Source organism: Prionailurus bengalensis, chromosome A2, assembly GCF_016509475.1.
Source record: "Prionailurus bengalensis isolate Pbe53 chromosome A2, Fcat_Pben_1.1_paternal_pri, whole genome shotgun sequence".
In the NCBI taxonomy this organism is placed as follows: domain Eukaryota; kingdom Metazoa; phylum Chordata; class Mammalia; order Carnivora; family Felidae; genus Prionailurus; species Prionailurus bengalensis.
The window spans coordinates 162,973,372-163,000,368 of record NC_057348.1 but is presented as its reverse complement, the minus strand read 5'-3'; the positions used below and the strand labels follow the sequence as shown (position 1 = coordinate 163,000,368).

Here is a 26,997-nt window from a genome sequence, read left to right as displayed (position 1 = left end):
CAAGGTTAGCCAGACCAAAAGATCCCTTCTGAGGACCCAGGAAGGGACGAGAGCGCCCGGGTGGGAAGCTACCAAGGCAACCCCAGCTGCGTTAGGGCTCAGCCTCCGGGGCGACAGGCCACAAAAGGCTACACACGCCAGTGCTTCTCAGGCAGTGCAGGGCCAACCAATGTAATTTCTCTTTGGAAAGTGTCACGAGCGTCTACGGCCATACCACCCTGAACGCGCCCGATCTCGTCTGATCTCGGAAAGTGTCACGAGCTAGATCTCACATGTCGTCGAGACGAGCATAAGAGTTCTTTTGACCCCTGATTTTCATATCACACGGTGCTTACTCAACCCTAAAAAAACCCCTTTGGGAATTTTCCCTTTAAACACTTCCGTACTGGTGGCACGCATTGATGCACGACTTGGTGCAGTTCAAACCTGCCGTGGTGCCCCACCAGTCCTGCACACATTCAGAATTCTCCGCCTTTTATAGTTCTCCAACGCCGAGAAGCCAAACTAGATATTCAAATTCGTTTATCAATCTATCTATCTATATATATATATATACATATGTATGTATATATATATTTATTTACGCATATATACGCCTTTGTACATATATTTATATATATTTACATATATTTATTTATATAATATATAGGTAAACATTTACTTGTGGAAACCTCTGGGGAACGGACAGGAGGTCTTGAGAATAAAAGGCAAGGGCAGGGCAGGCTCCAGCAGGAACCCCTCGGCAGGGCGACAAGGTGACGCCCGCCCTCCTGGCCCCAGCCTCCGGCAGGCACAACCCCGCAGCTCCCTGGGGCTCCCGCTCCCCTCAGGGTCCCCCACATCTGCCGGAGAGGCGCCCCCGGGGGCGTGATCCCCCACAATGCAGCTGCAGCCCCGCCCCCGACGTGCTGTGCTCGCACAGGGCGGCCGCGCTCCGCTGTGTTCTGTGTCCCCAACACTGCGCTCCCTGAGGTCGGCGTGTACTGACTGCATCAAGAAACAACACAATATTCAAATAAAACGTTTTAATGAAAAGAAAACTATACTGCAACTTTCATCACCGTCCCCTTCCTGCGTCCCTGCCAACCCCTGGTGCTGCAAACAGAAACCTCACGCAGAGTTCTGCCCCACGGACGCTGCCCAACAGTGGGCGGGCACCGAGGTGGGGTCTGTCCTTCTGGCCCCGTCACTGGGTCTGAGAACGAGAACGGACCCTGAGATCCATACCAGGACTGGGGACAAAGGCCCTGGGAGGGGGGGCTCCGTGTGCCGCGGGGGGACACCGGAGAGGAGGTCCGGGGAAGAAGGGGCCCCGCAGCCACACCAGGGGCGCTCAGGGCAGGCCGAGAGGCCCCGGGGGACGCGCTACCTTCAGGGCTTCGTCCAGGTTCCCGCTGGCCTGATGCAGGGCCTGCTTGGCCGCGTGAGTAGAGTAGCCCATTCCTTTCAAAGAGTTTATGTTCTCCAGCCGGCGTCTTTTCTTCTCTTTTTCCTCTTTCCTTATTTGGGCCAATTCCTTTAGGAAAACAGCAAAGTCACCGAGTTGGGGACTGGGATTCCGTAGGGAGACCTCTCGGTATGCTCTGTAAGATTCTTGGGGTCGACGGGCCAAGCGAGTAACAAAAGGGGAGTGAACCGCTCCGCACGTCTCACCCAAGCAAGAGCATGAGGGCTGCGAGGGCAGGGGGCACGCCCGTGGGGGTTGGAGACCTCCCTCCAGGCCCGGAAGACCGTGCCTCTTAGTCACCGCCATCCCGACCAGAACAGGCCACTCGGAACCAGGGAGCTCATTGCCGCCAGGCCAGAGAAGCGGATGGACCCTCTCTGGGGGGCTGGGGGGGTGGTACTTCCTGGCCCCTCATTAATCCCCGGGGATCTTGTTAAAATGGTGGACTCTGAATGGGGGTTAGGGGCAGTGTCCCAGGTGACCGCAGAGCTGCAGACCCGACCCACCCCACTCCAGGCAGCAGGGACTCAGATGCCTCCTAGGGCCTATTAGCCTATTTAAAACCTCCAGAATGGTCAATGTTAGGTGACAAAGGTCATCTAGTCCCACAGTTCTTGACCCCGGGTCTCGTAAGTGCCTGCTGTTGCCGCGAGAGTCTGAGAAGGGCTGTGGAGAGTTCTAGCCTCTTCTCTCCCATCCCAGCCCCACTGAAGAGAGTTCAGGATTTTTGAAAACAAATGTAATTTTTTAAAAACAGATTTTGCTGACAGAAAACAAAACAAGCTAAAACAACTCTGAAAAGCACTAGTTTAATCCAACCTCATCATTTTGCCAATGAGAAGACAGAAAATCTCTAAAGAAAGTTAAGTGGCCTGCGGACCAAGGTCACAGTTGACCGCAGAGCTGGGGTGAGGGCTTCTGCACAATTCTGGACATGGCCAGTTCTCACCCGACACAGAGAGAACAGCGGAGAAGATGGCTCTCTCTCCTCTGTTAGGTCTGTTCCTACCTCCGTGGCTCACCCCAAGCACCAAGTGCCCCCCATCTTCTTGCACACGGGGGGGCCGTGGCCTCATCTCTTAGGAAGAAAGGAGTCCTCACGGCGCAGCCAGAAATTCCCGCAGAGTCAGCAGGAGGACTCACAGAACCGAGTGACTCCCCCAAACCCCCCCGGGGACGAAGGCGTCCTTAGACTAAATTCCTGTTTCAAAGCGGACAAGGTGCCGGTAAGCACCTGCATCACCAGGGGCATCGCGGCGGGCCAGCCCCCTTCACCTGTGTTCGTCTGGAGCGAGTCCCCCACCCCAGCACTGCCGTGGCACCCCGCGCAGGCCGAGGCCGGGCCATCTCACCCCTGCTCCGAGTCCCACCCGATCAGGTGCCGGTGCCCCTTCCTCGCCCCCCGGCCCCCACACCCCCAAGCTGCCCCCATCCTGCTGGCGCCACAGCCATGTAGGCCAGCAGAGCGATTCTGTGGCCCTCACGTTTCCACCTTTGTTCGCGCCTCCCCGCCGCCCAAGCTGCCTTCACCCTGCCCATCACCGCTTCCGATTTCGGCTTCTTCCACTCGTATTTCAAAGGGCTAAGAAGGGGCGCCTGGGTGGCTCAGTCAGTTGGGCCTTCGACTTCGGCTCAGGTCATGATCTCACGGTCCGTGAGTTTGAGCCCCACGTCAGGCTCTGTGCTGACAGCTCAGAACCTGGAGCCTGCTTCTGCTTCTGTGTCTCCCTCTCTCTCTGACCCTTCCCCATTCATGCTCTGTCTCTGTCTCAAAAATAAATAAACATTAAAAAAATAAAGGGGGGGGGTGCTAAGAAACGTGTGTGGCGTTGGAACCCAGAGCAAGACGCAGCCAGCCGGGAGACACGGGGCTCACGTCACACAGACCTAGGACTCAGTTGGAGCCTCACGGAGTTCTGTTTAATTACAAATGTCTACACCAGCTCTTATTCGTGTCGGTACACAAGAGGATACACAATCTTTTCTGACGTTTCTCTTTATACTAGAAAGCGGAGACACAAAGCAGACCAACCGGAGGACAGTGGGCACTGCACCGTGTGCCGGGTACCCAGCCCAGCCTCCCATGCGGAGCGGGCTCGGGGGCGTCGGGGGAACGGGGACATCTGCCTCTCTCTGCCGCCCAGCACTTCAGCACTGCGGCCACCTCGGTGTCTGCTGCTTTGGCCCGAAGGGGAACCAGCCTGTATTCGGGACGAGCCCCGGGGAGGCCCCAGGAAGGGCTGTGGGGGGGGGGGTTCTAGTGTCTTCCCTCCTCCGCCCCCACAGTGACTGCTTAGAAGGCAGCCAGTCAGCGAGCAGCTCGGGGTTGCTCAGATGATTCTGAAGCGCAGACCGAGCTCCTGGGGTGAGGAGAGGACCCTGACTACAGACAGTGGACAGACCCGGAAGCCAAGCTCTCCGCCCCAGGGGGAAGCCACTGGCCCAACTAACCTGAGGGAGACTCATGCTGCCTCTAAGCAGCGAAGCAGGCCAGTAATTTCCTGCCCAGAGTTTAAGCCAGCTTGGATTGGGGTTTTTATTGCTCTCAACCCAAAGCACCCTGAACACGTCCACCGGGTCCAAGAGTGAGCCGGGTCAACCGCTCTGCATACACCATCTTGCCCTTGATTTTCTCCAAGGGCTTAGGACTTGGTTCAGTAAATGAACTACGGTAGGACTCCACTGTTCTTTAACATTTATTTTTGCTACTTATAAAGTCAGGAAGTGGCCATTTTTGCCCCCTCACAGTATCTCTTGGCTTTTCAGAACCTTTGGTAAAAACTCATCAGAATGCTGCTGTCAGATGGGCGTGGAAAGTGCATGAGAAAACCAGAGGCTTAGTTCAGGTTTTACCACTGATTTGACCCACAACCCCAGAAACGTCAACCGCTGAGCCCCATTTTCCTCATCTGTAAAACCGATAATTATCTGCCCCAGCGGCCTCAGGCGATCACAGGCAGAACTGAGTGACGTCATGACCCTGAGAATGTTTTTTATAAACTCTAAAGTATATACAAATGTAAGGAAAGATTATGAGAAATATTTTTCAGTGTCTCATTTTAAAATGCTGGCTTTCCAAATGCTAGTGAAATCTTACAATCAAAATTAACGTAACAAATGCAGTCTCAGCAATGCTAGCTTTTCTCCTAGTACTGAACTTGTTTGTGTATTCATCTACTTTTAAGCCTTATCCCCAATGTGGGGCTTGAACTCACGACCCTGAGATCAAGAGCTGCACACCCTACCGACTGAGCCAGCCAGGCGCCCTAGTACTGAATAAGACTGTGTGAAATGCAAAAACACACAAAACTTAGCTTTTCCAAGTCTCTGCCTTCACCCACTCACTGACTTCTACAGCAAGACCCAACGGACCATGATCAGGGGGACAGTCGGGCAGACTGGCAGACAGAAAGGTAGCTACCAGCTGGGGTCTTAAAAGGTGAAGCCAAAACAGCCCTTCGGACTGGCTGCTGTGTAACTGGCCCACGGATCCACTCCCGCACCAGGCAGGCCAGGGACCACACTGGGCTTTCCTGACCAAATACTCTTTTACTGAAAACTAGCATGTTAGATATGGTAACATGCCCTCCAGCTCCAAAATCTACTTAATTATTTTTGTTAATGTTTATTTTGAGAGAGAGAGACAGAGAGAGAGGGAGAAAGTGGACGATGGGCAGACAGCAGGGGAGGCAGAGAATCCCGAGCAGGCTCTGCACTGACAGATGTGGGGCTCGAACCCACAGACCGTGAGATCATGAGCTGAGCCAAAGTCAAGAGTTGGATGCTTAACCCACTGAGCCATCCAGGTGCCCCCGAAAATCTACTTACTTATAATCGTTCCAAATGATTATAGTTTTGTCCCTTCGCCTTCATAATGTTAATTGCTCCTATGACTTGACTCACGTTTCCAGCTAAGAATGCCATCCCAAACTACAGCTACGGCTCCAAGGGAAAACCACCCCCCCCTTTAAACTGGTTTCCGGAATCTACCATGGTAAGCAAAGAGAGAGAAAGAGAGCAAAGACCCGCACAGACAGGCTACCTGGATGACGCGCTTAGGAGCTACTGCTGCTGCAGCAGAAAATAAAACTGAGGAAACCACGCTGCCTGAAGATGAATTCAATTAAATGAGACAAGTTTCTCCTGTTTCCTCCCAGTCCGAAGTATAAAGAGCTCCTTGTTGTTAATAACTACCATGGAATAATCTTTTTCTCTTCCTTCCAATCCAAGAGCTATAGTGTTTTGGAAACAGGCTTACTATTGCCTCGAGTTTCACACCTACGCAAAGGCGGAGCCCCAGTGTCGCCGAGACCACGTTAAGGTACCTCTCTGCGGTTGGTAATGTGGGCAGCCGCGTGGTCCACGTTCCCGTCACATGCCCTCAGGCCAAGCCGGGCCTCCTGGGCAGTAAATCCCAACTGCAACAAATTGTGAACTTTTGATGGATCAATATATAGCTCTTTAAAGAGTTGACGAGCCTGCAGACAAGGAAAAAATACACGAATCATTAACTATAACAACATTAAAGCTGAACACAAGGCTAAAGCCTGAAAGAAATTAGCTTGTACCCTATGTGATTGAGGGCTGTGTCAGATTTTAGATAAAAACTCTTCAACTCTACCTGTCATCAACTAGCTCGAGTAGAATACAGATCCCTACAGATCCCTACAGATCCCATGCTGTGCATGTGATGTATCATAATGTAACAGAAGGCAACAGGCCTCTGGAGTATCATGGGAGGGGCCGGTATCCACTATCTCCCCCGTTTATGTAATCAAATCCCCTGAACTGGAGCTGTGCACATGGCATTTCTCACCCCCTCCTGCAACTGGGTGTAGCCAGGGGGTTAAGTCCCAGCCAGGGGCACGTAGCAGGAGAGACAGCCCCAACTTCCGGCCCTTCCCGAGGCCGCCCTGGACTCTCTCTCTCTCTCTTGCCCCCTCTGCTGGCTGGAAGGGGACTGACAGGAGCATCCTTGGCTGCCGCACACAGGCTGGTGGAGCTGCTCTACTGACCCCGCCTGCTCACCTCTCCACTGCCAGATGGCAGACAGCCATGGAAACTTCTAGCCAATTACAGCCACTGTCTTGTTGAGGTTTCCTTATCACAGCATCTCACCTACACCCTAACGGATACAAGTATGTTTGTGGTATGTACGAGGCGGAGAACACGGGAGATACATGCATGTCCTTTACAAGTCACAAACTGCTGAGTTTATGAAATACTTAACTTTGGGGGATAAAAAAAAAAGGTAGGTGAAAACAGTTACCACTTTGGAGTATTCACTTTCTTACCTTGTTGAGATACTCACGAGCCTCTTCACCGTTTCCACTGTGATAATTTCGGATACCTTGAAGCAAGTAAAGTCTTAGAAACAGCACCTTCTCTTTCCCACAGTTCCCCTAAAATCATTGGGGAAGAAAAAAGAATAAAATGGTCTTGTTTCTAATTACAGAGCTGTAATGTTCACCCTTGTAATCCCTTTCATCCCCACAGGGGCAAAACAGCGTAACGAAAACGTTTATTCCTCCTGGAGGGGAAGGAAGTACACAAAAACCCAAACCAGGGAGGTTTTATGCTGCCCTGAGATTTCCAAGCAGAATTCTGCTGACCTGTGGAAATCACCTTAGAAAAATCCTATTCAAATCACAGTTCTTGAGCTGTGACTCACTCGTGGGAACTGTTACCATTCAAAATGTCTATTTTTTTCCTGCATTTAAATCTTCCACGAGACTCTACTGAACACAGTCACCAAGCTCTCTTGGTCGGGGTGACCATCAGCGGGGGTTTTGTGGCTGGAAAACTGTGTTCCTCTGGCTACACGCTGAGCAGCCCACCTTGTAGAACATTTAACCACCCCACCGAAAAAGCACATAAAACGAGCACCATGCATGCGACCATCAAATCGCCTTTTGGCGGCCATCTCCAACAGGAATATTTATTTAACAGGAATGCAGCTCAAGTTCTAGACATGGGCTCAATGATACATAAACAAAGTACAGTAACATACTTTTATGTGGACCAGCCTCTGATGGTTTTCTCCGTAACAATTTTTGAAGCATTTCTGAGCCAAGTTTAGTTTTTTTTCTGCGTCGTCAAGGCATTCCAGTTGTTCCAAGCGGAAGTAACACCACACTATGTCCAGCTGGAGCACTGCATAGTTATCTACCGTATCCAACAGCTCCCTGCAGCACTCACTGGTGGGGGGGGGGGACAGCACACAAAGGGAGCATTAACAACCTTTTCTGAATTTCTGCAAGTCTTTTCCAGGTTTCGCTGTATTTCCAAAGACCGGCTGCTCTAAAGCACAGACCCCTATGTTTGCGAAGGGAGCTGTATTTATAAGCTGAATCCTCCCAATGGGGAAAAAGCAGTTAGGGCTCAGGAATAACGGTCTAATACCATCTGCCCTGGGCATAAACACACGCACAGCCTTGCTGTGCCGGGAAAGACGTTCAGCAGGAAGTGGAAATTGGGGTCACCGTGTCAAAACCCGTCAGCAAACATGAGGAGACCATGGTTTAAAGCAAAGGTTTCCAACCCTGACTCCAAATCAGAATCACCTGGAAGTGAGGAATTTTTTCTTTTTTCTTTTTTTTTGGTTAATACTGATGCTGAGACTCCATCTACATCAAGTTGTAATAGAAACGTCTGGAGATAGGGCCTGGATGCTGTATGTCGAGTATCTCCCTGGGTGATTCTAACATACAGCCAAAGCTAAGAACCAGTGCTTTAAAGACACACCCAAAAAAAATCACTGCTTACTGGGAACGCCCCAACTGGTGAAAACAAGGTATTCATATGCAGTCACAGGCAAGGTGGGAGGAAAAAGGATCCAGAAAATGCCAGGCTCTAAAAGCTTACGGATGTGGGGGCCCAGGTACAGGCTAAATGCGACTCTGTAGCTGTCGCAGCAGGGCTAAACCCAGGTCCAGAGAAAGGGAGAAAACAAGACAATGATATGTTGACAAAGATGGACATCAAGATTATTTATTTTAAATGTGATTTTTAGAAATTCATCATGCAAATCCAGGCCTGAAATCTGAACCTCCTCGTCGACAAGGAAGGAAAATATTTGGAATCGTGTGTTACACCTAGACAAACTTGGGGGGCGCCTGGGTGGCTCAGTCGGTCAAGCATCCGACTTGGGATCTCACGGCTTGTGAGTTCGAGCCCCACATCAGAATGCTTCGGGTTCTATGTCTCCCTCTCTCTTTGCCCCTCCCGCTCACACTCTGTATCTCTCTCTCAAAAATAACATTAAAAACGTTTTTTTAAAAGAGAAAGGTCTTGGCTGTTTGTTTTCACGGGTATTCTATCAAAAAAAATAACATTGCTCTTGTATCAAACTGCAAAATCCACATGCCCTCAAGCTTCCCACCTTGCCCATCAAAATCTGCCTGAAGAAAAAAAGAAAAACCCATGAAATGCAATGGTGGCATTTACGCTGTAAAGCAGGAGTCTCTTAAGTGGAACGTCAGGCCTCGGGGGTGCGCCCGGGACAGTCTACACGCGTATGCAAGAGAAATATGCCAAAGCAGGCTTCTCTCCTCTTTGTGAAGGTTTTGTAACATACACACCACATCTTACACACGTACACGCACAGCTGCATGGCTGGGCATGGGCACTTTTTTTTTTGTTTTTAATTTTTTTTTTTAACATTATTGAGAGAGAGACACAGAGCGCGAGCAGGGGAGGGGCAGAGAGAGGGAGAGACATAGAATCTGAAGCAGGCTCCACACTCTGAGCCGTCAGCACAGAGCCCGACGTGGGGCTTGAACTCGCGAGCCCTGAGATCATGACCTGGGCCCAAGCTGGAGGCTCAACCAACTGAGCCACCCAGGCGCCCCCTCTGGGCAGGGGCACTTTCTCAGAATGCCTGCTCAGCCTGAGAACTTGCCCTTGAGGGAAGAGGAAGGATCTTATGTTCAAGGTGATCTTACTTTCTAGACTCCCTCTGTCTCTGTGACAGAAGATTATCCTGCCATCCCTAAGAAAGCAGGGGACATTTTGTCACAGTTTTCAAGATCTTGTATGTGTGCACAGGCTCATTCGTGTTTAATAAGCACGAAGGGCAAGGGCAGGAACTGCCTCATTTCAGGTAGGCATAGAAGCCTGTGTACAAGTTCAAGCCCGAACGCAGTACTGTGCAGCATGAAAACAAACACCAGTCTCACAGCTGAGAAATACATTTCATTCTTTTAGTTTTAAAAACAACACTTTCTATTCATAGAGAGGCCTATAAGAGACCACAAAATCATTGCTTATACGTAGTAATTCTGAAACTCTTAGGCCTGTCATTGAACCTGATTGGATCCCTCAGAAAAAAACAAAATTTTCAAAGCCTTGTATCAAATTGTACCATAGAATATATTTTTATTAATACCGCTTCAGCTTGTGGTTTTAGCGGCTTTCACAATCAGCAGTCAAAAAGTTCTCATGTTAAAAAACATTAATTGAAATACCTAAATGAGCAACGTTTATTTAAATAAAGCCTACTGAGCCTACCTTTAGAAAAGTTAAATCCCATTTGGGCTGAAGTCAGTTACTTAACAGAAACTTATTCTGTTTGCCTTATGAGTTCAAAATTTTTATGTAAAATAAAGATACTAGTTTCAAGACACGTAAGCTAAGCCTACGTATCTCCGTTTTCTTTCAGGGAAGGTTGGCTAAGAAGTCTTTTTATCACTGGCCTTAAGGAACCGGATCACAGTATGCCCTGGTGTAGTTTTTCCATAGTTCGTTTACTTAGGATTCATTATGGTCCTTTTATCTGGGGGTTTACGGGTTTTCATCAAACTGGGAAAATTTGGGGCCCTTATTTATTTATTTATTTTTGGTCCCAGCTGCCTTTTTCAGGGCCTACAATTATCCACAAATAGGGTCATCTGAGGCTGCTTTATAACTTGTGGATGATGTGCCCCCCCCCCGCTTTTTTTCTTTTTTTAGTCCTTTCAGCTTCCTGTTGGATCATTTCTGTTGCCTCACCTTTACGTGTACCCATCTTTTCTTCTGTGGGGTCCGGTGTACACTTAATCCCACCCGATGCTTTCCACCTCAGACGTGCGGTTTTTCATCTCTGCAATTCCAACGTGGGTCTTCAGTGTGTCTTCCAGGGGTCTGTTTAACATGCTCCGTCCGTCCTTTACCTTCCTGAACACACGGAACGCAGTTCTAGTAACCGTTTCAATGTCCCCACTTACTGATTCTGTCTTCCGAGTCTGTTTCCATTGACTGGGTCTTTCTCCTTAGTGTGGGGTTCTGTTTGCTTGCTTCTTTGCAGGACTGCTAGTTCTTAATTGGCAAGTGGATGTTTCTGTATTGCTGGAGGTATTACTGAGCTTTGTCTGAGAGGCAGTTACTTGAAAACCACGTGATCCTTTTAAGGCTTGCTTTTAAGCTTGGTTAGGTGGGACCACAGCAGCCCTTGGAGAGAATTTTGGCCTACTGCTGAGGCAACACCCTTCTGAATTCTGTGCGACGGCCTGTGACCAAAAAGATTCCCACTGTGGCTGGCGGGAACGCAGATTATTCTCGGCCCTCCGAACTCTGAAGACTGTTCTCTGCTCCTCTCGGGCGGGGTTTTCCCCTGCCTTGGGTAGTTTCCTCACACGCATGTGCTGATCGTGACTCAACAGAATACTCCAACGAGACCCGCTGAAGCTCTCTGACATCCTCCCTCGGGCAGAGGCAGCTCTCTCTCCTCTCACATCTTGGCCTCCTTGGATTCCTGGCTTCGACTCCGGCGGGACCAGGAGGCTGCATCTGGGTTTCTCCTCCCCGCACTGCAGTCTAAAGATGCTCTGGGCAGCCAGCTGAAACAATCACAGGGCTCCCCCAGTCTGTTCCTCCACCTTAGCGACCGCTGTCCTGTACTGCTCGGAAACTCGAGTTTTCAGACGCCTGGCCCAAATTTTCAGTTGCTTTCGGTGACAGGGTAAGTCCAGTCACTGTGACTCCATCATGGCCCAAAGCAGAACTCTCACTTATAGTTTTAAACAGGGGAAGAAACTACTCGCGGTCATACTACCTACCATCCCTCCAGATGTAGAACAGAGAGCTGGGACGGGACTTTTGGCCACCGTGAAGGTGGGAAATCATCACGTGGGAGAGGAAACAACACACGCACATCCCTGACGTGTGTCAGCGCTCGTCTCTACCAAGAGGAAGCACTCGCACCCAACGTATGCCAATAAGGTAGCCCAAATAAACAGAGCTTCAGGGAAAAAGTGTCATTCTCTGCTGAGGCACCGACAACTATTCCTGGATGAGTATACCTACTGCTTACTGAATACGTTAACGTACCGTGAACTGGAGATACGGTTATTTTTATTCGGGGGTTCCTGGAGACCCGAAAATCATTTCAAGGATTTATATGGGATAAAAAGATGAAGAAAGGCTCATGCAGACAAATCAAGGTCAACCACGTCTTGGTAACTGCTGAAGCTGGATTAAAAGTGTATAGGAATTCACTATACTAATCTTTATGTGTACTTGAAATTTTCCTAACCAAAAGTTACAAACAATTATGGAAGGAAACGAGAAACCGTATCTGAGTTTGAGGGACCTAACTTACCGCCTGCACCGTGTCTAGTCGAAGAAAATGAAACCAGCATAGAAGCAGAGACCAGCAGAGTAAGAAAACCCGAAAGGCACCAAGCCCTCGTTCTAGTTATTTTCAGATTCGCCTCCTTCTCCCAAATATTCAAAACAACAAATCCCCTTTCTTAAGTCAGTTTAAATTGGGATGTGTTCACTTAAAGCCCGAGGGTGCTAGTACGTTTGGCAAACCGTAAACGTCTGTATTGATTTTCTTGACGTGTACGATACATCTTGGGGGGATTCGTCAAAATGGGGGAAAAAATTACCCGAATGTTAACTTCAGACCATTCTTAAATCTCAAGTCCGATTTTCAAATGTTTCTTCTTTCAGGATTATAGTGTCTCAGTGCCTTTTCCCATTAAGGGGAATTAGGAATCCTTGGGAAACGGCTGCTTCCTGGCCTGGGGCAGGGAATGGGCAGGAGGCGTCTGGAACACCAGAGACCAAGACCGCTGGGATCAGGTCAAAAACATGAAGGACAGCCAGGACCCACTTGCTGGCCAAAGACGGTCAATTTAAAGCACTGAGGTTTGAAATACATCGAATGTGTTCAAGTCCATGAGTTCACGCTGATACTTAAAAAAAAAAAAAAAAAAGAAAGAAAGAAAACCCAATTCACTGCCGATATCCCCTTTGGGGAATTCTAGGGAAGCCGCTCATTTATTCTGAAAACAAGAAAACAAGAGGGAAGAACCGAGCTTTTTATTCTTTCTGTACAAACTGTACCTGACTGTAACCCAATTAGCTGATGAGGAAAAATATTTCTTCCCAGGAAAATCCCGGCAATAAATGCAGCAGGTATCACTGTTTTGCAGCCCCTGATAAAACAATAGATTTGGGGAATGATCATCAACATCCACACCAAAACCACGAGGGGGAAAGCTGACGGGGCCTGTGTGACGGATGGGGCAGGCTGCCGACGCATCACAAAACCCAGACCTATGTCCCGCATGCTTGCCGTAAGGACAGGAAGTGCGTATGTCTATAAAATTCTTCACAGGGAAGACCTTCCTTAACTGGGAAATCTTCCTTATAACTGGTATTCACCAAATACAAAAGCGCCTACCAGAAATATTTGTCAGCATCCAACAGACATGGCAAGGCTATTCCATATTCTTTTCTTTTCAGGAAAGCTCTGCCCTTCTCATGATATCCCATAGCTAACATAAGGGCCTAGAAAAAAATACGGATTTAAAAAAAACATCACTTTAAACTATAATAAAACAAATTCTATTAAAAGCACAGTAAGTCTAAAGAAATCAAATAAAGATTAAAAAAAACAATGACAACAAGATCACAACTGAATCTAAAAGCCGAAATCAAGAAAAATACAATCAATGCTTTCATTTCATCAAAATGCTGAGATCAAGCACTCAATTCAATGTGACTGCTACGGTCACAGCCAGCACCTGCCCCCTTTGTTTCCAGCAGTTTATTTTGGTACCTGGTGACTTAGATGGATTTCTAGTACTCTCGAAGACTGAACACATAAAGAAGTAACCAGAGATGCTTGTTTGTATCCTTTTTAGAAAACATATTCATTTCACTTTCTAGTCTTGATGAAGTTTTTTTCTGAACTGTCAGCTCTAATATTTCTAAAAAAAGTTTTCTTTATTTTTTATTATTTTTTTACACATTTATTTATTTGGGGGAGAGCGCAAGCAGGGGAGGGGCAGAGAGAGGGGGATGGAGGATCTGAATGAAGTAGGTAGGCTCTGAGCTGACAGGCTGACGGCAGAGAGCCCCCATGTGGGGCTCGAACTCCTGAGTCGTGAGATTGAGACCTAAACTGAAGTCAGATGCTCAGCTGACTGAGACACCCAGGTGCCCCTCTAAAACAATTTTTAAAAGGCAATCCAGGGGCGCCTGCCTGGTTTGGTTAGTAGAGCATGTGACTCTTGGTCTTGGGGTCATGAGTTCCTACCCCATGCTGGGCATAGAGCTTACTTAAAAAAAAAAAAAAAAAAAAAGTAATGCAGAAAATGCTTTAAGTTCATTGATATTTAGATTTGAGTTTATAATTCAGTCTTGTAAATGTTTTCGGAAAAGATCTGGATATCGTCATTTAATGTAAGACAGCTGTGGCGAATAATCACCAACATTTAAAAACAAACACCGAGGGGCGCCTGGGTGGCGCAGTCGGTTGGGCGTCCGACTTCAGCCAGGTCACGATCTCGCGGTCCGTGAGTTCGAGCCCCGCATCAGGCTCTGGGCTGATGGCTCAGAGCCTGGAGCCTGCTTCCGATTCTGTGTCTCCCTCTCTCTCTGCCCCTCCCCCATTCATGCTCTGTCTCTCTCTGTCTCAAAAATAAATAAAACATTAAAAAAAAAAAATTAAAAAAAAAAAAAAAAATAAAAACAAACACCGATCAATCCACTGATGGCTACAAAGTCCTCTTCTTAAAACGTGACTTTAGGGGCGCCTGGGTGGCGCAGTCGGTTAAGCGTCCGACTTCAGCCAGGTCACGATCTCGCGGTCCGTGAGTTCGAGCCCCGCATCGGGCTCTGGGCTGATGGCTCAGAGCCTGGAGCCTGTTTCCGATTCTGTGTCTCCCTCTCTCTCTGCCCCTCGCCCGTTCATGCTCTGTCTCTCTCTCTGTCCCAAAAATAAATAAACGTTGAAAAAAAAAATTAAAAAAAAAAAAACCAAAAAAACAAAAAACGTGACTTTAATCCTTCACTTTCAAGGGAGTAATTCATATCCTGAGACCTACACAAACTTGTCTTTTAAAGACGGAAAAATTAGGGAGCGCCTGGGTGGCTCAGTCGGCTAAGCTCCAACTTCGGCCCAGGCCACGATCTCACGGTTGGTGACACACAGCCCCGCATCGGCCTGTGAGCTGACGGATCCCGTCTCCCTCTCTGTCTTCCTCTCTCTCTCTGTCCCTCCCTTGCTTGTGCTTCCTCTCAAACATAAATAAGCATTAAAAAAAAAAAATAAAGACAAAAATTAAAATGGACTTGGCCCACCGTCATTCTAGCTCTTCTTTCTAAGAAGGTCCTGGACTCTAGCTCTCTCATCTCGGGGTCGCAGCTGTGGAACGCTGCCATAAAAGACCAGCTTGGGTATGTTCCAGGGGACAACCACCTCCTGCCTATTCCAAGCTAGCGAACACGGAGAGGGGGACTGGGGGACTGGGGTGAGATGGCAGAATCGCCTGTCAGACTCTTCCCAAGTTACAGAGCCCCCACCTCAGCCCCCCCCCCCCCAATCCATCCCTTGGGGGACATGGCCCTCTAGTGAAAACACCATATCAAAGCTACCACTGCCCCGGGAAGCCACTTATGCTGAAGGCAGTGCGTCACATTACTCAGGAATGTTCCAAGTCACCGCCGCGGGACAGTGCAATCATGCTGTCCCGTTCCACTGCACTGAAAATCACAGGGTGAGTCCGCTGTACCCAGGTGCTCACCATATGGTGACATCCCATTTATATGCTCAACCAGAAAGCTATTTCTAATCCTTTCTAATAGTCCAAGATACAAGAACCAGCAAACCACTTCTGTTCTGGACAGCCAGTCGAAGCGCGAGCCACAAACTTCTATCGTCCTTACTTTTCTTTCTGAAGGGGGAATCCTGATGGATCTACCCGTCTGGTTAGCTATGTCTAAGTACGGCGTGGTTTCTGGATCCACCACCATCTCAGCTGCAACAAAGCCAAAAGGAACCCCGTTAGTTCGACGCTAAAAAGCAGTGATGGGGACACTGAACTACTAGACCGTGGGGCACAAGAGCCCATGAGAACGGTGAGCCCCCCTCCCCCTCCCCCCCAGGTCTGATCTGCCACCGCCTGTAAGACCCTGAGTGAGATAAAGAGCCCAGAGTGCTGTGTACCTCTCTCCGCCAAGATCTCCAGGCCTCTCTTGGTCCTCTGGATTCTTTTTTCTTTCAGTTCGGCTTCATTTTGCTCTTCTTCTTCAACCTGGAAGTTTTTCCTCACATCCTCTTCAGACTGTTTCAGTTCAAGCACCATTGCTTTCACGTTGTGCGTCACTCCTTGTTCTTCAAGAGTTTTCCCTGCACAAATCCGAAATGCTCATTACGAAAAGAGCCACTGAGGCTGGAAAGCGGTCCATTCTCTGTGTCCCTACGTGAGCTCTTAAACCTGCCCGAGTACTTGCAAACCACTGCGTGACGGACTCGGTGACAGCCCGTGTAATTCAGCTGCTGCTAGGCAGGGGGGTAAAAGCAACCGGTGAAGTTTCCTCCCCTGTAGCTGGACGAACCACAAACTGGGTTCGCAGCAACGGGCGAGAAGCCCCGGTGCAGTGGGGCACGGCGGGAGATCTACGGTGGCAGTTAAAAGCAAACCTCCTGGGTTCTATCCCTTTATAGCTCTGTGACCCTGAGTAAAGTGCGTATTTCCTAGGACCCAGGTTCTGCACACATAAAATGGAAATAAAGCTACTGGCAGAGGGACGTCTGGGTGGCTCAGTCGGTTAAGCGTCCGACTCTGGGTTTCAGCTCAGGTCATGATCTTGCGAGTTCGAGCCCCACGTCGGGTTCCACACTGGCAGTGCAGGGCCTGCTTGGGATTCTCGGTCTCCCTCCCCTGTTTGCGCGCTCTCTCTCTCTCTCTCTCTCTCTCAAAATAAATAAACGTGGAAAAAATAGTGGCAGAAATCAATGAACCAGAATAAAAGAGCTTATTAAACTAATCAAAACCTGGTTCCATGAAAAAGTAATCAAATACACAAACCTAACAAAAACTAAGTCAAAGATGCAAATGGACCACCATCAAAATGAAGAATAAACACACATACATACAGATTTTAAAAGAATGAAATATTATGAACTATAAACACACAAATTGGAATGTTTTTCTGGAAAACTCCAGTTGGATTTTTTTCTTGAGAAACTCGGCAACCATTCTAATGTAGAAAAATAAAGATACACCAATGGCCCAGTCACCTTAATAAAAAAGAGCCGAGGGGGACCTGGGTGGCTCAGTCCAACTTCAGCTCAGGTCATGATCTCACAGTTCATGGGTTCGAGCCCCACATCAGGCTCTCTGTCAGCACAGAGACCGCTTTGGATCCTCTGTCCCCCCCTCTCTCTGCCCCTCCCTGCTGGTTCTCTTTCTCCCCAAATAAACTTAAAAAAAAAAAAAAAAAAAAAAAAAAAAAAAAGAGCCAAGAAGGGGACTCCTTTTACCAGATTTTAAAACTACAACAAAACCACGGTTAATAGAACTCTATGGGTGAAGGTGGTCAAAAGGTAGAAACTTCAGTTACAAAGTAAGTCCGTCCTGGGCTGTCTGATGTGCAGCCTGGTGACTACAACGAACAATACTGTGTTTTATATTTCAATGTGGCTAAGAGAATAAAAGTTCTTCTCACAAGAAAAAAAAAATTAATTACGTGAGACGACAGATCATCGTGCTTGTTCCACAATATATACAAACATCGAATCATTACTCTGTACCCCTGGAACTCATATAATGTTACATGTCAGTTACACCCCAACAGAAAACCCTCTATGCTTCTGGCCCAAGAATAAACCTATAGGTCAAAGGAAACAACAGGAAGTGCAGAAACAGAGCTCTGACACCGAAGGAGGCACCGGAGGGCAGTGTGGCAACAGCAAGATAAGTTCGATCTTTAGCCTTTAAATATAAAGGGGGCCTCCGGACAGATTACGGACCTCATGCAGATTAAACTAATACAAGAAAATGTAGAAAACTGTGTGGCCCTGGGGTGGGGGCGGGGAAGTAACTATTAAAACGCAAATGATAAGGTGGAAATTGATGGATTTGATAACGACAAAATCAAGGATTTCCAACCCATGAAGAATACCACAAACAGCACTGTCACAGAGATGACAGTGAAAAGCTGTCTATGACACCTGCAAGAGACAACGGGAAATGGCTCGCGGAGACGCTGGAAAGGAAGCCTAGGGCTGTGTGCAGGCTGTGGTCCGTCAAGCGAGGATGTGAACCTGACTCTCTAAGCCAGAAGAACTTACTGGGAGCAGACTGCAGTGCCCGCCCAAACTGCTGCAACAGCGAACTGGTCGCCCAAGTCTATTCGTGCCTCCATCAAGTCCATCTCCCTAGGGCAGTCAAAGGGACCTTTGAAACCCAAATATGTCATGCCGCACTCGCCACCCCCCTCTGCCCCGCCCCAGCATCCATGGCTTCCTGCTTCTGTTAGGAAGAACATTCTAACACTGCACAAGTTCACAGGGCCAGGGGTTTCTCACAGCAGCACTACTGACATCGTGGGCCAAGTGAGTCTGTCATGGGAGCTGTTCTGTGCCTGATCTGATGTTCAGCAGTGTCCCTGGCCTCTACTCCCTATGTGACAGGAGCACAAGCCCCCACCCGCACCCCACAACCAAGTCGTGACAACCAAAATCGTCTCCAGACATTGCCAAATGTCCTCTGGGTGGCAAAATCGCCCGGCTTGAGAACCACTGCCACCACCTTTTCGCTGTGGCCTCTGCATCTCCATTCCTCAGACCTGTAATGAGTGTCTTTCTTCCCGCCAGCACAGAACAGATAGTAAATGCTGATTAGAAAACTTGCTTTCTGCTCTACGTGCTTATTTTAGCGAACACTACGACGATCAGTTTTAGACTATGTGTCCAAGAAAGCCGCTAGAAATTGGTGAGCAGAAAAAGAGGAAGAAAAAAGATGCGGCGTCATTACATGAACCCGATTTAAAATTCTGCACTTTGCCATGACATACCTAGTTGAAGCTGTTTCTTGTTGATGACAATTTTGATGTAATTTTCTTGAAATCCGAAGGTTTCAGCTATTCTGTAAAATAAACCGGTACCCGCTGCAGGCCGTCAATTTGTCATGAGCCGTTAAACAGAGTTTAATCGTGACAGCTATTTCATACATTCCACTCAGAAACTCTGGTATTTCGATTTACTGACTCACAAACATCACTTCGTGGTTCCTAGGTGGTTATTTGAGACTGTGTAAGAGGCCATGTCCTTTTTAAAACTATCTCTTTCCTCATGGTGTGGAGACCACTTGGGCGGGACATCCATTTGAAGAGGAGGGCCCTGGCTGCATGTCAGGAGCAAATTCATTCTCTACACCTTCTGTGGACTCCCTGGAGGAGCCCATAATAGAGGGGTGCTCCCAGCAATCTTCTGCGCATGTGTGCTGAATGAATGATGCTTCCTGAATCCATCCCTAACGGCCCTGGTGTAGACCAGAGGAAATGAGAAAAATCAGCTTCACAAACAAGGACTGGCTAGCCCTGGAGGTAGTGAAGACACTCACCATTTAAAAATTGAGAAGTGGATGACCTGACCAACCGGGCCTCAAAAGGTAAATTTCACTGGCCTGTGACGGGTATTTTTTCTCTTTACAGATGGGCCGGCAGCCTGAAATCGGCTAGAACACCTTGCTGAATGTCACAGCAAGTTATCAGTGCGCGAAGAAATAAAAGTCAAAGCTAGTGATCTGGTGAATATCAAGTTATTTATATCACTCGTTCGCTGATTAGGACACGTTGGCCAGTGCCGGTCAGGTGGCAGGCATGGCATTCCCACGGACCTCAAGTCCACTGGGAAATGAAGGCGAGTGGTGCCAGTCTTGAGTTCTTGCTTTGCCCTTAACTGGCAGTGTGAGCCTGATCAAGTTCTGCGGCCTCGAGGCCTGTTTCCCTTCCACTAAGCGAGCATAAATAACCCCTGCCCTGTCTCTCTGATGGGACTGTCACAAAGGATCAGTTGAGCTAATGTAAAAGGGCCGAGAGCAGCCGGGGCGCTGGGCAAACAGATACTTACTTTGACCTCAGTTCTCTGCCACTGATGTGCAATCGGGTCTCCAACAGGTTTTTCCTATCCTGTTTTAAAAAAGGCAAATCAAAGAAAATGTACTTCAATGTGACACTTCTTGGTGCTATTACTCTGTCTATAAAATCAGGAAGGCTGGTATCAGACGATGTTAAGGCCTGAAATGACACGTGCCTAGCGAAGAAGCTACTGAACATGCTGACCCTGTGACCTGGATGCCCTCAAGGGGGTGGCAGCGTGCACCTGAGGCAGGGCTCAGCCTCCGGCGGGAAGTTAGATGTTCAGAGGGGTTTGTGATGCGTCTTTACTCAAGGGAGCTGGCCTATGCGACACAAGGACCCAGACCAGCACCTCCAGCACTGCAGCCACCCTCGGTGAACAAGACACGGTGCCCACTGAGCAGGGAGTGGCAAGACATGATCTCGGAACCTCTTCGTTCTCCACTGGCTGGACTTCTGAGGAAAAACTGCGATCAGCAGGGAAGCCTACGAGACCATGCACATCTGCTCAGGTTGTACACTCGGCTTTCTGACCGGTGAGCTGGTTTCCCCGGTGCTTGATTCTAGCAAAGAGGAGCCCTGTACGTGTGTGGATATATATGTGGATGTAGATAGATATAGATATAGATATAGATATAGATATAGATATAGATATATAGATATATGTGAACGGGCATCCTGAGGTAGTTACATATGTCATTTTCTTTTTCTCATAAAGCTCTTTGTTTTTCCTAGAAATGTGTTAAAGCTTTAATGAGATAATTTACATTTCATAAAGCTCACCTGTTTAAAAGAGAAGTCAGGGGTTTCCTGTACACTTGTGAAGTTACACAACCGTTACTGTAACCAAATGTCAGAACGTTTTCATCATCCCCTCCAAAAAATACCGTAATTCACACCCCCAATCCCTCCCTTTATCCCCCAAGCCCCAGGCAACCACTGATCTAGTCTCTGTCTCTATGGATTCACTCGTTCTAGACGTTTCATATGAACGGACTGTACGATGTGTGGCCTCTGTGTCTGGCTTCTATCATGTTGCTAAGGTTCAGCCGTGTCACAGACGTGCCAGGACCTCATCCGTCTTCACGGCTGAGTAACATTCCTCCGTGTGGCAACCTTCCCTCGTGGATCGTTCACCCACTGACGGACACGTGGGCTGTTTCCACCCGGGAGCCAGAGAGGGCTCTTCCGTGAACACAGCTGCTACAAACATTCACGTACAAGATTCCGCACAGACACGGTTTTCTGGAGTAAAAGTGCTGGGCCCTATGGTAGATCTGACGCTTATATATTTTCAGATCTTCTGAAAATGATTAACACTGATCAGTCCTCAGAGGCCAGCAACCTTTGGGTACCCTGCCTCAAGAACCTTTCTGGACTTGCACTACTGAGGACATGGCCCTGACATGCGGTGGCCCCGCCCGCATCACTGTGGCCCTGCTGGAGCACTCGGTCCATCACACTCTAACCTCCACCAGCACAGAGAATTCCCGACTGACGTGTCCGACTGCACACGGCTCGGCAAGAAACCTGAAGTATTCCTTTGATTCCCCATTATTTCTAAATGTTTGTCCGAACTGCAGAAAAGGTAAGCCATGTGACGCATAGCCTTGTGACGTTTTGGAGGTCCGTGAGGGACAAACCCACCCTGTAAAAATGTTCCAGTTTGAAAAATCTACAAAATTAACTTGGAAGTTGATAAACATTCAACATGTTAAGTAACCGAAAAGAATTTTAACTGTGGATTGTAGCTTTAAAAAAAAAAAAAAAAAAAAAAAAAAATCACAGGGCGCTGGGTGACTCAGTCAGTTAAGCATCTGACTCTTGATTTCAGCTCAGGTCATGATCTCACGGTTCGTGAGTTTGAGTCCCTCATCGGGCTCCGTGCTGGCAGTGTGGAGCCTGCTTGGGATTCTCTCCCCCTCTCTCTCTCTCTCTCTCTCTCTGCTCCTCCCCTGCTCACTCTCTCTCAAAATAAATAAATACACTTTTTTTTTTTAATCACAATTTATCACTAAGTTAACAAAGCATTGGTACCTATGTACTCATTTAGGGAAATTACTCACTTTTCTTAGTCGGGGAGGTAAAAATATCTCAATTGTAGCAATTCCTGTTGTTTTATAATTTTCATTTCCCGTGCCACGCTCAATTGCTTTGCAACGTATTTCTTCTATTATCTTTTCCACTTCATTTTCACAGCAGTCTAGCTTGTCAGAGTACTTCTTGGCAAGGTCCTGTGAAGCCAAATCAGCACACAGGTCAATGTAGCACCGACTGCAGAAAAGGGGCGTAACACAGGACAGCGTGTGAAGGGCTCTGCTGAGTGGTGGTCAGCCCATCAGAGAGAAACCCAGACGGGCTTGACATCTTGAGAGGGAGAGAGGCTAGGAAGGATCCAGGTAAAATAAAGTGAAATAGAAACAAAGGATGGATAGGGCGCCTGGGTGGCTCAGTCGGTTAAGCTTCTGATTTCGGCTCAGGTCATGATCTCGGGTTAGTGAGTTCGAGCCCTGCATCTGCCTCTGTGCTGACAGCTCAGAGCCTGGAGTCTGCTTCGGATTCTGTATCTCCCTCTCTCTCTGCCTCTCCCCCACTCACTCTCTCTCAAAAATGAATAAACGTTAAAATAACAGTTAAAAAACAAAAACAAAAAGCAAAGGATAGGAAAACGGGACCGAATAGAAGAAGTGTCAATTATAATGGGGATTATCCTGGGCTAAAAGAAAGGTGGGCCGTGACCTACGTTGACTGTGATACGTTATAAGTTACTTTAAGGAACAGTGAAGTGGTCAGCTCCGCTGGAGGGGATAGAAAGAAAAAACAAAAACAAAAATAGAGAAAACATTCCCATTTTTCCAACTTGTGAGAACAAGTCAGGTGAAACTTAAATAACTATCTTACCAGAAAATTCCGAATCACTGTACTGGTTGTAAAACCATAATTTGCTAGAATGACTCAACAGAACTCAGAAGAACGCTGTACTCCCAACGATAGTTGATTGTAAAGGATACAAATGAGTGTTTAGGTGAAGAGGTACAGAAGGCAGAGCGTCGAAGGGTCCTGAGCGCAGGCGCCTCTAACCCTGAGGCGTTGGGGCGTGCCGCCCTCACAGCACTCGGATAGGTCGGCCAATCTGGAAACTTTCAAGGGAGTTCCCTTCTGAAGGCATGACTGATTACGTCACTGGCCTTTGGTAATTAACTCAATCTCCAGCCTTCTCCCCTCTCCGAGGTTGGAAAGGGGAATGGAAGTCTGAGCTTCTAATCCAAGCTTGGTCTTTTTGGCCAGCAGCCCCATCCTGAAGGTATTACCAACAGCTGCCTCATTGGAACAAATGATGCTCCTATCACCTTTATCACTGGGGACACTCCAAGGGTTTTAGGAACTCTGCGTCACGTCCTGGGGGCAAAGACCAAATAGCTTTCTTATTATGCCATACCTAGCTTCTGAGCCAAGAGACTGTAACAAGCAAATTCAGAAAAAGGTCAGAAAACGGGTTGCAGAAAACACAAAGTGGGGCCTGTCAGGAACAGGAAAAATAGGAAAACTCTTTTCTCCCAAGCGCATCCTTGCGTCACCACACGGGGCAATACGATGCCCTTGTGACAGTCCTCAGTCGCTGATAAACATTACATTATTTGTCTCAGGGTACTCAGACCAAGAAAGCAGAAAAGGACACGCTATATTCCAACATGACAGAGTTCTATCAGAAATGATTAATGAAGGCGCCTGGGTGGCTCAGTTGGATAAGCGTCCGTCTGTTGGTTTCGGCTCAGGTCACGATCTCGTGGCTTCATGGGTTCGAGCCCCGCACTGGGTTCTGCACTGGCAGCACGCAGCCTGCTTGGGATTCTCTTGCGCGCTGGCTCTCTGCCCCTCCCCTAAAACAACGCCATTTCTGACGTTGCCGAAGAAAGCTGAGACGTAATTCTTAGAAAAATGTATTTTGAACAAACGAACAGATAGCCACAGTATAAAAATAGCTGGCGGAAGGGAGCAACTATTCTATAGTGAACCACGCTAGCAAGGAGAACTGAGAACCAACCCAGCCGCTCCCCCTGGCCACACAATAGAGGCATCAGTACTGCCTCACCAGCAGGTCAAAATTAGTTCCCCGATTACCACTTTTACGTAACACTGAAGGTATTAAAAATAGCATGTGCCTCGCAAATTAGAGAACACTCTCCTATGAATAAAATCTTATTAAACAAAAAGAAGCTTGTCAACTCCTAGTGAAAAGCGGGTACCTGCTCATCCCTAATGCTTTCGGCTAGGCCAAAAGTTACACGGTCACACCTGGCAATTTCTGGTGACTCCAGAACCTTATTCACCAAGGAGACTTAACAACACGGCTATTTATTTAGGTCTTAAAAGAAAATACCTTCAATGCCAAGCCAACTTCTTTATTTTCATCTGTATACGGAGGTTTCCAAAGTTGAATTCGGTCTTCCCTTAAAAACTGGGTCAGTTTTGCTTGGAGATATTTCTTTTGCGCCATTCTTGAAAGCAAAACAGTATATGAAGGATGCTCCACACTGTATTTCAAGGCATTTTATAACTTACCTGTGTGGTAAGAAGACCTCCCCTCCACTCCTTCCCCTCCTGTTTAATCTACATTACTTTTAGACTAGGTTTTAACTAGCTCCAGGTTTCTCTTAGGTATTTTATACATACATTAAAATACACAGTTGCATGTTACTGTTACATAAAGTATGTATTTCCAAGTTGCTAATATGTAGCAAGGCTTACGATACTTTTCTATTTCTTAATCTCTTATTCTCTGATCTAAAAGATAAAATGAGGGGAAGGTGAATCCCTAAAGCTGTTAACTGTCATAAACAACTCAACAGAGAGTTTATACGTTCTCTTGTACCTGGATTTTGCTGAGTTTAACACAAAGACCAACCACCTTGGAAGGGTAAACATAAAAGCCAGCTTGAACCGTGAACTAGCAACATTCCCTAGAACTGAATGTTTTAAATACAGAAGTTTCACTAGAAAAACTGTGTATATTTTGTGATAAGCACACAACAACCCATCCATGTGCACTGTTCAGATCGAACGCTGGTTGGATCATCATTTTACAGCCGAAAACACCCAGGCCCCAGGTTTGTACAACGACTTGGCCAAGGTCACAAAGTTAGGCAGCGCCATGGCTGACACTGGGATTTCTGCCTACGACACTGGCCTTTGCATTCTGGCACGCAATTCTTCACTGCTTATCTGTCTCGTGTATGTAACTAGTGTCCCCCAAAGAAACACCGGCCAGCGATGGAGAGGTCCACTCATCTCTCATGAGCACAGCAATTTGAAGGGATGGCTAAGGCTGCTGGCAATGGCAGCCGACCAAATTAGACAAGGAGTAAGAAAAGGAAAAAGATAATTAACGTCTGAATGACGAAGACAAGGTCCACGGAGTAAAAAAATACATATATAAGGGTTAATATAATCTTGATAAGTAACTTTCTCTTTTTTTTATGTAAGGCCTGTATTCCACACCCCCCGAAACCCAATTCACCTAATTTTAAATCAAGTCTGTTCACTTAAGTGTATTCCATAAATACATATCTTAAAGTTCAAATCTATTTTATATCAGCGTGGGGGGAAGAAAGAGGTCATCAGGATACGGAGGAGGAAAGGGAGTAAGGAATAAACACATCAAGGAGGGGCTTGTGCATCCGGGTGACCCACAGGAGAAACCCAGATTTTTAAGCATTTAAGAAACCACTTCTCACACGGAAAAGCATGCGTACTTATGAGCATTAGCTTTTCAAGCATAAATAACTCACACAACCGCTGTATCTAGTTCCCTACTCAAATCTTCAGGAATTCTGAATAAAATATCAACAGGCGGGGGGGGGGGGGGGGGGTGTGATCATTTCATGGGCTGCTTACTAAGGGAGGCAAGCTGTTTGTAAGGCCAGGTGCACAGCCCTCCGTGGCCCATCCTAGCCACTGCCTGATTAAAGGCCCAAAGGGTTTCACAAATATAGTGCGTGTCCCACAATCTACCCACTGAGCAAATCAACAGATGGCGGTCTGTAGGCACAAGACTTAATGTTTACAAAAGAAGAGTCTGCTGTTTTGAAATGTACAAAAATTTCAGTTATAGACAACAGAATCAAAGAGGATACGTACTTCACATCAAATCAAATCGTTTAATAAACCAGTTTTCAGTTTTAGCTGGAGAACTGAAAGTTTCACGCGTGCCGTACAGCGAGCGTTTCACATTGCAGCCAAAAAAGCAGTGATGTATTTCAAGTATTTCTCAAGAAAACGGGGGAGGGAAGCCCAGAAATTCATTATCACTGCTTCAAGCTGAAAGTGAAACGTCTTAAACCACGCCTTTAAAATTTTCACTTTCACTTCAGTAACGATCAATCTATGCTACCTTTCCCCAGAGCTTTTCAAATACGCATATGTACACGTATATTCAAAATACGCTACATTTGCTCTTAGATGGAATAAGAAAAGATTCTTGTCTTAAAAATTAGGAGTAAGGGAAGGAGATGAGAAACGCAGAACCAGGTCGTCAGAGAAATGAAGAATCAACCATGTTTTCTCATTAAATAGCAAAGAAAACCTAGCTGTGACTGCAAACACAACCCAAACGGCTTATTTGGAATAACAGTGTTACGTCTCAGGCTTTTTGTCTGGCTAATTAGATACATTTCTTTCTCTGCCCCCGCCCCCAACAATACTCCACATATTTTTAAACACCCCCCCCCCCACACCACCACCACCCGGCCCAGCCCAGCGCAGACCCAGGGCCGCTCGAACCGTCGGGTCCCGAAGCCCCGGCCGGCCTCCGCGCAGGGCGCCTACCGCCCGCCGCTGTGGCCGCGCCCCCGCCGGCCTGGGGATGCGTCGGGGTGGTGCCGGGAGCGGGGGCCGCCCGAGGGCGCCGCTGAGACCCGGGTCGGGGACCGGACGCTCGACCGCCGCCGCCGCCTCACCTGCGCCACCACCGCGCCCGCCGCGACCCGCCGAGTGCCCGGATGCGGCGGCGGCCGCCGTTTGTTTTCATTCCGGGTGAGGCTGGCCCCGCCCCCGCCGCTGCGGCCTCCGCGCCACCCTCTCGAGGCCCGGAAGGAGGGTTGTGGGCGGGGTTAGCGGACGGGTCCGTGTGGGCGGGGCCAACAGGGGCGGGACCGGTATTGCTTGTGGGCGGGGCTAAGACGGGCATGGTGTGG

The 26,997-nt window shown here is 47.9% G+C and overlaps 2 protein-coding genes across 5 annotated transcripts in view; one reads left to right on the top strand and one right to left on the bottom strand.

The window, feature by feature from the left end:
* Positions 1-5,778, top strand: part of WDR86 (WD repeat domain 86) — a 31,154-nt gene extending 25,376 nt beyond the window's left edge. Inside the window, exon 6 of one of the 2 annotated variants that reach the window (XM_043589967.1) lies at positions 5,359-5,778. In XM_043589967.1, coding sequence (XP_043445902.1) covers positions 5,359-5,418 — 60 coding nt within the window. In that variant the 3' untranslated portion in view covers positions 5,419-5,778. Of the gene's footprint in view, positions 1-1,522; positions 1,619-5,358 lie in introns of those variants that run through there. The other variant, XM_043589968.1, reaches the window with a different exon arrangement.
* NUB1 (negative regulator of ubiquitin like proteins 1) overlaps positions 1-26,904 on the bottom strand; it is a 29,076-nt gene extending 2,172 nt beyond the window's left edge. The window contains exons 1-12 of one of the 3 annotated variants that reach the window (XM_043589962.1): positions 26,761-26,904; positions 24,186-24,303; positions 21,871-22,038; positions 19,797-19,855; positions 18,740-18,810; positions 15,885-16,067; positions 15,605-15,696; positions 13,116-13,222; positions 7,458-7,644; positions 6,742-6,849; positions 5,773-5,925; positions 1,370-1,516 (exon numbers count right to left, since the gene is read on the bottom strand). In XM_043589962.1, coding sequence (XP_043445897.1) covers positions 1,370-1,516; positions 5,773-5,925; positions 6,742-6,849; positions 7,458-7,644; positions 13,116-13,222; positions 15,605-15,696; positions 15,885-16,067; positions 18,740-18,810; positions 19,797-19,855; positions 21,871-22,038; positions 24,186-24,303; positions 26,761-26,831 — 1,464 coding nt within the window. In that variant the 5' untranslated portion in view covers positions 26,832-26,904. Of the gene's footprint in view, positions 1-1,369; positions 1,517-5,772; positions 5,926-6,741; positions 6,850-7,457; positions 7,645-13,115; positions 13,223-15,604; positions 15,697-15,884; positions 16,068-18,739; positions 18,811-19,796; positions 19,856-21,870; positions 22,039-24,185; positions 24,304-26,568 lie in introns of all 3 variants that reach the window. The other 2 variants (XM_043589963.1, XM_043589964.1) reach the window with 2 other exon arrangements.
* Positions 26,905-26,997: the final 93 nt, after the last annotated feature.